General features: G+C 43.5%; 1 protein-coding gene across 1 annotated transcript in view; it reads left to right on the forward strand.

The window, feature by feature from the left end:
- Positions 1-15,266, forward strand: part of DNAH3 (dynein axonemal heavy chain 3) — a 152,752-nt gene that overhangs the window by 108,096 nt on the left and 29,390 nt on the right. The window contains exons 46-53 of the mRNA XM_074346872.1: positions 561-684; positions 764-920; positions 1,165-1,308; positions 2,259-2,925; positions 4,205-4,370; positions 5,959-6,175; positions 7,902-8,084; positions 13,493-13,691. Coding sequence (XP_074202973.1) covers positions 561-684; positions 764-920; positions 1,165-1,308; positions 2,259-2,925; positions 4,205-4,370; positions 5,959-6,175; positions 7,902-8,084; positions 13,493-13,691 — 1,857 coding nt within the window. The remainder of the gene's footprint in view (positions 1-560; positions 685-763; positions 921-1,164; positions 1,309-2,258; positions 2,926-4,204; positions 4,371-5,958; positions 6,176-7,901; positions 8,085-13,492; positions 13,692-15,266) is intronic.

Here is a 15,266-nt window from a genome sequence, read left to right on the forward strand (position 1 = left end):
CATCTCAATAAAGCTGATCTATAGATATAGCTATAAATGATGAATATCTGACATATTACAGATAGATATAAATACAGATATAGATATGCAACAATACCAAATTGATAGTGGTTAATTTAGGGGTGAGGAGAGAATGGATTTAGTGTGTGGGAGGTAATGGATACTGTCTATAAAAGCATTTCTGACTTGTTTGACTCTTCTCCCATGATCACATATTGCCTTTATCTTTTAACAGTCCTGAGCACCAGACTAGCACTGTTAGCAGAACTTGTGCTAGAGATGTTCTGTGTCTGTATTATGCAATACAACAGCCACTAGTCACATGTTACTCTTGAGTTGTTGAAACGTGGCTAATGAGACTAAGGAAGTGTTTTAATGTTATTCAATATAGTTAATTTAAGTTTAAATAGCCACATGTGGCTAGAGGCTGCCATATGGGACAGAATAGCGCTAGAACATTAAGGCAGAGGGAAAACTGGCTGTTCTCTATCTTAGGATCACTAGGCCCAGGAGGTAAGCGTGCATGTGTGTGCACACTCACATGTGCGCATGTTTTCCAGGACGGTTCACTCGCCATCTGAATATCATTTCCATCAATGCCTTTGAGGATGACATTTTAACGAAGATTTTCAGTTCAATTGCTGACTGGCACTTTGGGAAAGGGTTTGATGTGGTATTCTTAAGGTAAGAGGTTCCTGATCTTGGCCTGGGGTCCTCACTGCTGGCTCCTCCTTGACTGATCTGCCTTCTGTTTCCTCCCAAGGTGTGGAAAGATGCTGGTACAAGCTACTATGACAATTTATAAAGCTGCAGTGGAGAATTTCCTGCCAACTCCCTCCAAGTCACACTATGTCTTTAACCTGCGGGACTTCTCGCGGGTGATCCAAGGGGTTCTGCTCTGCCCTCACACCCACCTGCAGGTCAGCCGCTATCATTTCTGTTACAAAGTTCGTTCAGCAATATCCTTGGCTACGGGGAATATACAGTGATAATAGTAATAGCTAACTTTTATTAAACATTTAATCTATGCTAGGCATTGTGCTAAGTATTTTATAATCATCACTTCATTTAGTCCTCAAATGAACCCCAAGATTTAGAAACTATTTGAGAACTACCACCTCAGTTACCCCTGCCATTCATTCAAATAATTTACTGGATTTTCAGGATGTAGAAAAATTGATCCGGCTTTGGATCCATGAGGTTTATCGGGTCTTCTATGACCGCCTGATTGATCATGAGGACAGACAGGTCTTTTTCAACATGGTGAAGGAGACAACCTCCAGTTGCTTCAGGCAGTCTGTGGAGAAGGTAAGCCAGACTCCATGATCATTTGGCCTCAGAAATGGTCCCAAATATTTGATCATATTGTTTCAAGGTGCAGGTTTCCTTCCTAGTGGAGACTTGAAGCTCTGCTCTCTGAATCTCAAGAAATAGCATTGAGTCAACTAGTCACTTGATTCGGGGATATAATACTTGGCCCAGTTTTGCTTTACTTCTCTGGTAACATAGGTTTGGATCCTTTCAAAATGGTTTATGATGTGTTACTGTTTATAATTAACTTAAAATACATTTTCAGGGTCAATTAATTTGTGAGTTGAGAAATAAACCTTGGATTGTCATGGTTTGATTGATGCCCTGGGAAAGCCCAAGTGAAAGATTCATGGTTTCCCATTTGTAAATATTTTGTCTTTTCCATTTTGATATAAGAAAAGTTTTAAGCCTATATGTTTGCATCATACAATTCTATGTCTATTTTTAAGAAGCTGTGATTTCTCCATAGAAGAATTGCAAGTGTTTCATATTGCATCCGGAGACCAAATGCAGAAGCACTGCTAGCTTCTAATATCAGAAAGAAGAAGCATCTAAAATATTTCTACTCTAGGCACAGAGTGGGAGCCAGGGTTAATGCCTACACCTCTATTTGGTGAGAGAGCAAGCACATAAAAAATGGTGCCATCTTTCTACCACCTCCTCTTGGAATCTTACAATCTCATCACCAGTATTTTAACCACTTAGCAAACAGACTGACCCTTGCTTTCACACTCCTTTCTCAAATGTCCTTTCATCAGAGTCTGATGTGAACCATCAGATCCACATAGTATGTTTAAAAAAAAAACAAAACAGTTGATGAATCATGACTTTGGAGAATGTGCTCAGAGGAAACAAGCACATCTCCGGTTCCCTCCCGCTACACGTCCCGCGACCATCGTGGCTGGGCCACTGGCTGAATGCCTGGCTGAGACTTATCTTTCCCACAGGTCCTCATCCACCTGTCACCCACCGGAAAGATAGTTGATGATAATATACGTAGCCTCTTCTTTGGGGATTTCTTCAAGCCAGAAAGCGAACCAAAAATCTACGATGAGATCACTGACTTAAAACAGCTCACCTTGGTCATGGAGTACTACCTGGAGGAGTTCAACAACATCAGCAAGGCCCCCATGTCCTTGGTCATGTTCAGGTTCGCCATCGAGCACATCTCCAGGATCTGCCGGGTCCTGAAGCAGGACAAAGGCCACTTGCTCCTGGTGGGCATTGGGGGCAGTGGGCGGCAGAGTGCCAGCAAACTGTCCACATTCATGAACTCATATGAGCTGTACCAGATCGAGATCACGAAGAACTACTCAGGCCACGACTGGCGGGAGGACCTGAAGAAGATCATGCTGCAGGTGGGCGTGGCCACCAAGAGTACTGTGTTCCTCTTTGCTGATAACCAGATCAAGGATGAGTCCTTCATCGAGGACATCAACATGCTTCTGAACACGGGTGATGTGCCCAATATCTTCCCGGCCGACGAGAAGGCTGACCTTGTGGAGAAGATGCAAACGGCAGCCAGGACAGAAGGCGAGAAGATCGAAATCACCCCTCTTTCTATGTATAACTTCTTTATTGAGAGAGTGAAAAAGAACCTTCACATTGTCCTTGGTGAGTAGAAGCAAAGTCAGTTTGCCCTTTTCTTCTGGGTGTTTCAGGGTCTCCTGAGTGCCCTAAGCACAGTCCTCTTACAATGGTGCCAGGACTGACCCAGCCAAGGCACTCGCCCAGGGGTCAGTGGCTGGAATTCCTGTGGAAACTTCCACTCTCCTGAACAAACTATTTTAAACCTGTTCCATTCTCCCCAATTCTCTGAATTCTCCTCTAAATTCTCTCCTTCCTTTTAGTACATTACCCAGGCAGCCTCACGGAACAACATTCGGAGTTCTGCTCTGGGTGAATGACATCTCCAATCCTTCCAGAGACCTAGGGATCTTGTTTAATACTCCTCTCTCATTACCATGTCCTGTCAGTTTTTGCCCCCTTGCTCTCTCTCACATATCTACCCGCTTATCTCTATCTCTGCTACATTCATATTAGCTAAGCCATTATCATCTCACCCAGACCTCACCTCTACAGCCTTCTAACTGTTCTGTGTCCATGTCTGTCCATTCCAGACCTTTCTATTCCATGGAGCCAGAATGGTCTTTTTTTCATGAATTGCAAATATGGTCATTGTATGTTTACACACACACACACACACACACACACACACACACACACACTGAAACACCTAAATTGCTTTCTATTAGGATAAAGACCAAAATTCCTAACCTATGGTTTTATAAAGCCACCTTCCAGGCTGTCTCCTGTCTCTTCTCCACTCTCATCTCAAACCAAGCTTCCGCTTCTGTTTTTTAGCCACGCTGACCCCACACTTCCACATTATTTACATCCTGCTCCTTTTGCCACATTGAGTCTAAATAAAAAAATGAATGGAATTGGGGGCATAGAACCCAAAGTGTGTGGTTGGATTGAGATGAGGTCAGAAACAAGCTGATGGCCCCCACAGCATCTTCTATAAGTAGCTATGTAAGGGGCATCCATGACTCCTTTATGTCTGGGAGTCAAGACAAATAGAGCAAGGGGGTCAAAGGACTCAAACCACTCTGGCTAAGTGACCCTGAGGATCTGGAGGGATAATATAGATATTGTGAGACCAGCCAGAAGGCTATTGTAATAAACTGAATTTCCATCACAAAGTTGCATGAAAATATCCCCCCTGCACTTCCCAGGCACTTATCATGACTACTCCCCATTGCACCCTGGTGTACCAACAGGAAACACCACTGCTCCCTAGACCCCACCAGCATGCTTGGGAAGACTTTCCTGTCCCTTTAGGCCTCCTTGACGCAGAGAAAGAGACCTAACAGAGTCTACTTTTCATCAGCCATGAGTCCAATTGGGGATGCCTTCCGGAACCGCCTGCGGATGTTCCCATCACTGATCAACTGCTGTACAATTGACTGGTTCCAGTCTTGGCCTACTGATGCCCTGGAGATGGTGGCCAACAAATTTCTAGAAGATGTGGAGCTCGAAGACAGTATTCGGACGGAGTAAGTGTTAGCTGCATTATAGTGCCCCGACCAAATATTTCAAATGAAAATCCAGGTATTGGCTCTATTCTCGTTGCTGTTTTAAGCTTCATCAATTTATATGTTTTTTTTAAAAAAAAGTCTTATACTTTTAAATCATGTTTAGATAGTTAATAAAACGTCTTTGCTGAAAAAGCATAACATTTCGTTGTACAGAATCGTCCTGGAGATGCACTGTTGTTATAGCTGTGAGAACCTGGATGTGATAATACAGCTATTTCTGTAGTCTCAGAGTGTACATTCCCGACAGGGGCAGTATCACTGCCAAGGGGGTGAAAATTGGTTCTTGTGAGGGTTTTTTTTTGTTGTGAAAAACACTTGCTATTTTTTTGTATAAAGCACAGATATACAAAAAAAAAAAAAAAAAAGAAAGAAAGAAAGAAAGAAAAAAAGCACTGAATTTTGGCTAGAGTAGGGGAAGGGATGAAGGGATGAGACTGTCAACCACTCTGGGTGTCCCGTGAATGCAGGAGTCATGTCACCTGCCTTGTATACCTCTATATCCTGGTACATAGTAAGTTCAATTACTACTCATTAAATGAATGAATAAAAAAATGAATAAATAGGCAGAATTTTCATGGCTTTAAGACATTTTAAGAGCTATGAACTTTGTTCTGTAGGCCAGAAGACCCTTAACCTAGGTCTACAGCCTCATGAAAGGAATTTGGAGGGCCAGCGAATATGAATGGGGACAAATTACATCTTCTTGTTCACTGACACCTGGTGCTTTGCATTTCTTTCAGTGAGAGGTGACAATGAGAGGTGATAAACCCCAGTCTGGCTGTGTGAGACCTGTGTCTTTGTTACCTGTGGGAATCACAGTTATTCCCATACCTCATTCAGTCATTACAGATACCCCAATATATCATTTCCTTCAAAATGATGATAGTTTTCAGACTCGTTGCCCAATCTTACTATTTAATGCCTCCATCGGCAAACTATGACCCATGGGCCAAGTCCAGTTCACAGTCTATGTCTGTACATAATGTTTTATTGGAAGACAGCCATGCACACTACAATGGCAGAGTCGAGTAGTTACTACTGAGACTATGTGGCTCACAAAGTCTAAAATAGTTACTATCTGGCCCTTTCCGGAAAAAGTCTGCTGACCCCTGATTTAATGTATCAATAAAAGCACACATATAACAATATCACAAATTTGGTTTTTAAAATATGTTGAAAACTCTTTCAACATAATTGGTTTCCTTTATAATCCTATATATATGTATATTATGTTGTGCATTTTAAAACATTATTCTGCAAAGTCCAGAGGCTTCACCAGACTGCCAAAGATTAAGAACTCCTGCTTAAGCCCTGGTGATTCACAAAAGCGATCAAAGATAGAAATTACCCGATCAAAGATCATTCTGGTAGGAATTTATACCTCCTTCATCCCTCCTGAGCCTCTGTTGACATGCTGCAGGGAATTTGGGATTCCAGCAGGCCATGGTGAGTGGTCTTCTCGCACCCTCACATCTGCGAGCCAAGCCGTGCTGGATCCCTCTACAGCAGGTTGGACCTGCCTCCCTACCCTTTGTGTCCTTGGCAGGGTCATCTCCATGTGCAAATATTTCCAGGAGAACGTGAAAACGCTGTCTCTCGACTACTACCACACACTTCGCAGACACAACTACGTTACCCCTACCTCCTATCTCGAACTGATCCTAACCTTCAAGACGCTCCTGAATAGGAAGAGACAAGAGGTGGATGTGATGAGGAACCGCTACCTGACAGGCCTGCAGAAGCTTGAATTTGCAGCATCACAGGTGAGCACTGCCAGAACAGAACAGGGACGAAGAGGTCTAGGGCCAAGGGGACGTGGTGAGGCGCTTGTTCAGGTGCGGAGGTTAAGAGAGCACCAGATAAAGACAGCATCTCACCCCGCACTTGCAGGACTTAACCTCGCTTACCTCAGCCTAATCTTGGCCCTGTGAGAGTCTGTCTTTAAAGCCTTTGATGTTTTCTTCACCATGGATCTTTTTGAACGAATTTTAACTTCTTACATTACAGTAAAACACGACTTATCTGGAGTACTGAGTGTTTTTGGTGCCCCTTTAAATTCTGTGTCCAAGGCAAGTGCCTCACTCACCTCACCCTTGCCTCAGTCCCGGGTATTCTCAGTGGGGGACTGGGCAGGACAGGGCGGTGGTTAGAGCAGGGTTTTGTGGAGTCGGACAGTCCTGGGCTCAAACTCCAGCATTACAACTTATCAGCTATACAACCTGGAAGATGTTATTTCAACCTCTTGGGGCCTTAGTTTCCTCATTAAAAAAAGTGATAACTGTCTTCACTTCATAGGGCATTATGAAGATTAAATGAGCTGACAGAAGCATAACCCTTAGCAAAATGTCTGGCATTTGAACCAGCAGTTGACTTGTGCTTGGAGTCCCTTGACAAAATCACATTAAGACGTGAATTTTCAGCACCCATGAAGAACTAAGGCAGCTGAATGGTTTGCCGTAGGCTGACCTGTCACTGAGTACAGCAAACCCACCAACATGCAGTGCAGGGATGGGAGAGAGCGTCAGAGGTGGCCTCTGTTGTTCTGCTCCTGGGGTTGCTGGGTCCAACTCAGAGTCACTGGCTTTTAGAGAGATGCTGAAAATTGGGGTCTCTCCAGACAAGGATAGGGCGAGCAAACTGTTGTTGGAGGAGCAGCAAAATGACCTGAGGACAGTAAAGAGAATGACGGTGCCAGTTAACACTCCTCGAGCCCTGCCACGTGCCTGTGTATGAGGAAAACGCTGTTATCATCACGTTACACCCAAAGACCAAGGACCCAGAGAGGCCCGGCGACTTGCCCACCATCACCAGCCTCGCGAGTAGCTGGTGCAAGCGGTTAGGTCAAAACTGAAGCTTGGGTCTGCACGACTCCAGAGTCTGTGTTCCTGATCAGGCCAGCATGCTGTGTTTCTCTCATGTGGACTTTCTGGGGGGCAGTGGGTTCGAGGTCATAAAACTCTCTCCAAAAAATACCTGAGCTGCCTTAGAAGGCAGAATCAGGACCAGTGGGTGAAAACTGCGTGGGGGTAGATTCCAGCTCTTTACCAGGAAAATCTGATGTGTTTAGTTGTCTGAAAAACAGCCCAGCTCCCCAGAGCGGTGGTGAGCTCCCCATCATTGGAGATGTTCAGACAGTGGTCAGAGAGCTATTTGGCAGGAATGTTTTAGAGAGCCTCAGACCACTGGAAGAAATGACCTTGAAAGTTTTAAAATGTTGTATCATTTTAAAATTTTTTAAGTTTACCATTATATGTCTGGTGCCTACCACAGAGCTTGGTAACTACAACACATAGTATGAACTCAGCAACTAAGTACTAGAAGATCGAAGAGAGAAACCCTAGCCAACAAATGTGTACCCAGCACCATTAAAATCATCAGTATCTTCTGCACGTATCATAGGTTAGAGGTCGTTGCAGCTTTTGCCGACTCCGCCATTTTCAGCATTGGCATGGCTGACCCTGCACCCCTCTCACCCTCTCTCCTTGCTAGGTGGCAGTCATGCAAGTAGAGCTGACTGCCCTCCAACCCCAACTCATCCAGACCTCTGAGGAGACCGCTAAGATGATGGTGAAAATCGAAGAGGAGACGAGAGAGGCCGATGCCAAGAAACTTCTGGTGCAGGCAGACGAAAAAGAAGCCAACGCTGCTGCCGCCATTGCTCAAGGAATCAAGGTATAAAGAACCGAGAGGAAAGAGGGGGAACCGGCATTTTCTGGGTTCTCCATTCTCTCACTAGAGCCTAACAGAGTCCCGCAGAATGTGCGCGGTCATGCCCAACTTGCAGATGGAAGAAGTGAGGGTTGAAAGGATGCTTTTCCAGCATCACATAACTAGTAAGTGACACCTGGCTCTCTCCAGGAAGCATTATTGTTTTGCAGATACTTTCCCTCTCCCTCAGAGTCAAGGCCTACAAACCCCAATATAATCTAACCTCATCTCTTATTATTTTCCCCTCATTGACTGCTCTGGCCACACGGGCCTCCTAGCTACTCCCCAGACAAATGCAAGGCATGTTCCTACCCCAGGGCCCTTGCACTGGCTGTTCGCATTGGCTATCTCCTTCACCTCCATCATGTTTTTGCTCAGATGTGGCTGGCATGTCATAGGTGTGAAATAAATATTTGTTGAATGACAGAAGGTTAAACCTAGAGGGCCGCATTTGAAGGTGATTTCTGTACTAAAGAAGAGCAGTCCTGGGAAGGGCTTCACCTATATTCAGATATTAGAAAAAAATCTGATTAACGTTCGTGTGATGTTACGTATTTCTCCAAGCACTTTGAAGCACACAGTTCCATTTGAGTATCATAACAACTTTGGACTTACTAGTGACAGCTGTCAGTATCTGAAAGTCAACAACATTGAGGTTCAGTGGTAAAAATGACTTTCCAGAGCTGCAAGGCTAGTTAGTAGGATTAGAATCCAAGGCTCATAGCACTTAGCTTAAGATACTTACTTGCCCCTACTTTCCCACTCAGCAGTTAGAAAATTCTTTTGACCATTCTTCAAACAAGAGCTTGAACAAAAAGTAGCTTGTGTCTCACTTCTAGGTTATGGGGCACTGTTTTGAAAAGGATGGGACTTCCAGACTGGCTTTTCTCTAATAAGTCCTGAAATCTGGCCTCTGTTAGGTTCCCACAGGTCCAGTCTCTGGTCTCAGAGTCCCACAGTGAATGTCCTGGATAAGAGAGGCTTGCTGACTCGTAGTTCTAGTGGTATGTGAGGGGGGCCAGTGGAACCATAAAAGACAGTGACCGCTGGGTACCAAGAGCCATCATCTAGCAGGTGATTTGTTATTCTATGACAAGGGGATAATAAGAGCCATGACTTATCAACGTCATCATGGTTTTTTTGGTATTGCTTTATTTAACAAATATTTATTGAACGCTTACTTTGTGCTGGCACTTTTCTAGGCTGTGGGCAAATAGGAGTGAATAAGACAGACAAAGTTCCTTTTCTCATGAAGGTTGTGTTCTCCTGTGTTTGATTTACAGTAACTTTTATCATCCTAACAGCCCTGTAAGGCAAATGGCATTATTCCAAGTTTACAGATGAGGAAATCATGGTACAAGGACTTAAACGACTTGTCCAGTCACACAGCTACCATGTGACTGAATCAAGATTCAAACCCAGAGCTCCCTGCTTCCAAAGCCCTCGCATCTGGCCATTATCCCAGAAGTTGCAAAAACTAGCAGCTATATATACACTGTGACGCATACAGTATTTTTTTTTTAATTTGAAATACTTAACTTTTAAAAATCAAAAGATTTCAAGTAAAATTTTTTAACTTTTAGCTTTTATTAGGAAAACAAATTGAGTTCTAGGGCAACACAAGACCTGCATTCCTGGGTTGCACCCATGGGCAGCTTTTAATCAATGCTGTCCCTGGTGAGTTCCAGTTCATCAAAGCCCCAAATAGTTCACTTTGTGACACTCATATCACTGGTCTTTCCCCTAGAGGCACATGCATTTGCAACTTTTCTGTGATTCAGTGCTAGAATCAGATGTGTCAGGGCTCAATATTTGCTCTGTCCCTTCCTAACCTCAGTTTCCTCATCTGTAAAATGGAGACACTAAGAGAAAAACATGTGAAATTTATGGCATGTGTCCAGCACGCAATCAGAGCTTCATGGCCCATGTTAGCTATTCTCCAGAACTATCGTTCTTTTCCCTGTACCATGTGGACTTGCCTGCTTTATAAAGGCCAGTCTCTCACCATGTATGGGTACCATCACACATGGGATTCTTCTCCACAATGTCAGAGGAAAACAGTGATTTGCTGGAACAGGAAGGAGGTGAGAGGTGACATGAGGTTTATAAGGCAGTGACCCACCACACCCATTCCTGGGTAATAGACTGCCAAAACTCAGGTTTTGACATGAAGGGTGAGGTCTAATGCTTTGCCGTCGCATCCCCGAGTACTGGGAGTGACATCCTGAAGGTGAGTCAGGAGGTGGAAGAAACTATCCAGGGAGGAGTAAAAAGACCTGTGCTTGCTCTGAGTTTCCCTGAGACTTTCGTGAGGACCAGCATCCCCTCCTGAACCTCTCAGGGCTACAGTCCTCCTCCACACGAGGGCTGCTGATTTCCTCTAATATCCTCGCACCCCTAGAAATGAGAGAACATGGGAGAGAACACCCAGTGTGGTGCTAACGCAGTGCAGAGGCTCAGCAATGGAGTGGAGTCCGTCCTGGGACCATCAGGAGACTGGCAAAGAGTCAGTTCCCAAACCCTTGCTGCCCAAGTGAAACGATTTACTTAACTTGGTTGATTCTTTTTTTTTTTTTTTAATTGCAGTATAGTCAGTTACAATATGTCAATTTCTGGTGTACAGCACAATGTCCCAGTCATACATATACATATATACATTCATTTTCATATTCTTTTTAATTAAAGGTTATTACAAGGTATTGAATATAGTTCCCTGTGCTGTACAGAAGAAATTTGTTTTTTAATTTATTTTTATATATAGTGGCTAACACTTGCAAATCTCAAACTGGTCGATTCTTTCTAAGCTAATGGATCGTTTCTTTTCCCCCTAATGAGGATAATAAACGATGCTTGGAGTACTGCAGAGATGGTTACGTTTCATCAGCAAGCACTGTGCTTCACGCGCCTCAAACAGCCCTGCTGCTCTGTGCACTGCTAAGCCACAGGGGTCATTTATTAATTTTTTTCCACAGAAACAAATGATGTAACAGTAATAACACATACAAAAGAATTTTTAAGAGCTCAACTTTAACACCTATCCAATTTTCCAAGTTTTCTTCTAGTTCCTGTCTATCCATGTGCATGGTTACTGCAATCATAGCATAACTGTGATTTGCTTCATGCTTTTTAATTTCCTGAACAGCCTATCACAACTGTTTTTCCAGAATGTCATATAATCACTTTAATGACCATGCTATGTAGGTGTTTCACCCATCAAGGAGCCATTCCCCTACTGGGCACTGAAGTCTATTCCTTCCTTCCCTGTGTTCGGTATTTCCAGTGTGTCAGCTGCAGTTTCTCAACAGAGCTGTGTGTCAGAGTCAGCTTTGGAGTTTCAAAAATGCAGGTGCCCAGACCCCACCTAGGCTGCATCAGAACCAGAATGAATCAGAATCTCTGGGTGTGGAGCCTGATGGTGAGGATGCCCTGAGTGCTCCTCGGCGACTCTGATGCAGAGTCAGGGTTAAGAATCATTGTCAGAGGTAATACGACAATGAAAGCCTTTGGAGTTACTTGACAAACAAGCCCTCTGGAACCCAGGACTTACCCCTTAGGAAAGAAGCAGAGCTTCCAGGCCACCAGGGGGCATAACGTGAACGTGGGCCACTAGTTGTCTGGCACGTTATAGGAAAGCGCACGAAGCTATAGGTAGTAGGAAGCCATGGGCATCTGGGTTGGTTGGAACCTGGTGAGAATCCAGAGCTATAGCTGAGTGAGCACCTTTGGTGTCCTCTGCCTGCAAGCCCCTCCTGAAGCAGGGGTCCGCCCCGGTTCTTCCCCATGTCTTGCACCCCTTGAATTGCCCTTGGGACCGAGCCATTCTTACCACCAGAAGCAGGGCATTCTGTTTTGATGCTGGGGACATCTGACGTGGCTCATTTTGAGGAGGGGGGGATTGTTTTAATATGATGAAGCCAAATGAAACATTGCTATGAGTTTATAAGAAAAGCAGAAAACCTAAAATAAAGAATCCATGATATACGCACACGTATGTAGGAAGGTGGAACCTCCTTTATTTTGTTTGCCTGTCACCATAAACGTGCAAGACATAGACTTCAACACGTGCTGCTTTTGACATTCTCTTATGAAGTTTCACTTCATTCATGACTGCGTGATCACTCCCTAGGCTCGGAGACTAACAGAAAATTCACTGAGTAGGGAGCCGGGGGCCCGCAGACACCAAGCTCCCCCTGCAGATACCAGAATCCACAGGTGCTCAAGCCCCCTACAGTCAGCCCTCTGTATCAGTGGTTCCAAGTCCACGGACAGAGGGCCAACTGTAATCTATAAAGTTCCTTCCAGTTCTAAAATGTTATACTGTTAAGCTTTCTTTTTTTTTAAAATGACATATAGTTCATATACAATTAATATTCACCTTGTAAAATCATGCAATTCAGAGGTTTTTAGTGTATTCACAAAGTTATATAATCATCACCTCTGTCTAATTCTAGAACATTTTCATCACCCAAAAAGAAGCCTGCACCTATTAGCAGTCGCTAGCCAATCCTCCCTCTCCCTGGTCCCTGGCAACCACTAACCTACTTTCTGCCTCTGTGGATTTTCTTTTTATGCACATTTCATGTAAATGGAATCATGTAGCAGGTGGCATTTTGCATCTGTCTGGCTGCTTTCACTTAGCATAATGTTCTCAAGGTTTATCCGTGTTGTTGCATGAATCAGTACTTCATTTTGTTTTAGGGCTGAATAATATTCCATTGTATTAGTTTTGGTTCTGAATGAAGAAGTAATGGACAAAATATACACCATCTCCTTTTCCCAGAGCTCATGACCCAGCGTTAATCTTTATCCACATTTCTCATCCTTAACCTCTTGCCTTAAACTCCACCCTATCCCCAAACTTCCCCCATTGCCAACACCACCTCTACCCTATGTCTGAACTACAAGTGCATCCCGGACACTCGCCCTTTCTCTGACCTTCTCCCACCCCTCACACCTTATTCTTCCCTAAACTTGCCCTAACCCTCTTCCCATCTGTCACTCACCCCTTATTTTTTTTATTTCATCTCTCAACCCATCCTTGATCAATGGCTATGAAGTCACTCACTGCATATATATCTTGGGAATTTGCTAAAAACCAAAAGCTTGATTTTTTTTTAAAACCATGTAAATTCTCAATGTCAAGGTATCCAGACCACAGCCCTACAATTCCATGCATGCCTCCCTGCTGCTGGCCAGCTGTCAGAGCCACCCTCACCATGCAGACCTCCAGGAGGGGGCACCACCCTGGAAGGACACTGGGACAGGAAGCACCTCTTCCTACTTGCTCTGCTTCCTCCAGGAGCTGAGCTTGCTTCGCCCCCAGTATGCCAGGCACTAGGCAGTCACCTCTCCTGTCCCTGTGTTGCCTGCAGAACGAATGTGAAGGGGACCTGGCAGAGGTGATGCCAGCACTGGAGGCCGCACTTGCTGCACTGGACACCCTGAACCCTGCAGACATCTCACTGGTGAAGTCCATGCAGAATCCACCTGGCCCTGTCAAACTGGTCATGGAGAGCATCTGTGTGATGAAGGGGCTAAGACCTGAGAGGAAGCCGGACCCCAGCGGCAGTGGTAATCCCTTCCAGCACCCCACCTGACCCAGAGGCCTGTACAGGCTGCTCTCCCCTGGTAGGATGGGTGCTGGTGCCCCCACTCATCCTGCCCCAGGCCTGCAGGCAGTATTGTCACGTCTTGGGGGAAATAAGAAAGGCACCAGGAAGTGTGTGTGTACCCAAAGAGCGCACTAAAAACTATATTTAGTTTTTAATCCATTTTCAGTGTATTTTTGTATGTTATATGTTTCTTCACCATCCTTTCTCCTCTCAATCAGTCAGGAAAATGCAGGCATCTTTAGGTGAAGCCAAGCTCAGTCAAGGCCCCTGTTTACAAAATATTACAAAAATGAAGCTCATGGAGACAAAAGGACCAATAGGGAGCAAGCACACAAAGTAAGATGTGGATGAGAGGGAGAGAAGCAGAAAGAGCTAAAGAGAGAAAGATAAGAAGCAGAAAGAAAAATAGTGAGACAGAGACACTGAAAGAGATAACCAGAGGAAAAAAGAGAATAAAAAGAGACAGAGAGTGAGAAAGAGATGCAGAGAAAGAAACTGAGACTGAGAAAGAAATGGAGAGAGACCCAGACACCTAGATGCCTGCAGAATACCCTTTAGGTCCATGCACATGCTTCATGGCAGTATTTCATTCTTTTTCATGACTGAGTAATATTCCATTCTCTATATGTATTCCACATTTTCTTAATCCAATCATTTCTTGATGGGCACTTGGGTTACTTCCATATCTTGGCTACTGTAAATAATATACTGCTATGAATGTTAAAGTGCATGTATCTTTTTGAATTAGTGTTTTAATTTTTTTTTTTTGGATACCCAAGAGTGTAATTGTTGGATCAATTTTCACTTTTTTAAAGGAATATCCATACTGTTTTCCATAATGGCTGCACCAATTTACATTCCCATAAACAGTATATGAGGGTTCCTTTTCCTCCACATCCTCTCCAACATTTGTTATTAATAGACTTTTTGATGATAGCCAGTCTGACAGGTGTGACATGATACCTCATTTTGGTTTTAATTTGCATTTCTCTAATAATTAGTGAAATTGAGCATCTTTTCAGTGCCTGTTAGCCATTTGTATATCTACTTTGGAAAATATCTATTCAAGTCTTCTGCCTATTTTTGATTAGATTGTTTTTTAAATATAATTATATGAGCTGTTTATATATTTTGAATATTAACCCCTTTTTGGTTATATCATTTGCAATTATTTTTTCCCATTCTGTATGTTGTCTTTTCATTTTGTACATAGTCTCCTTGCTATGCAAAAGCTTTTAAGTTTAATTAGGTCCTTTTTGTTTAACTTTGTTTTGATTTCCTTTGCCTGAGAAGACAAATCCAAAAAAAACATTGCTATGGTTTATGTCAAAGAGTATTCTGCCTTTGTTTTATTCTAGGAATTTTATAGTTTCCAGTCTTATATTTAGTTTTTAATCCATTTTCAGTTAATTTTTGTATGTGATGTGAGAAAACGTTCTAATTTCGTTTTCTTTTTACATGTAGCTATCCAGTTTTCCCAGCATCACTTACTGATAGACTGTCTTTTCCCTATGGTATATTCTTGTCTCCTATG

This window comes from Camelus bactrianus, chromosome 18 (genome assembly GCF_048773025.1).
Source record: "Camelus bactrianus isolate YW-2024 breed Bactrian camel chromosome 18, ASM4877302v1, whole genome shotgun sequence".
NCBI lineage: Eukaryota > Metazoa > Chordata > Mammalia > Artiodactyla > Camelidae > Camelus > Camelus bactrianus.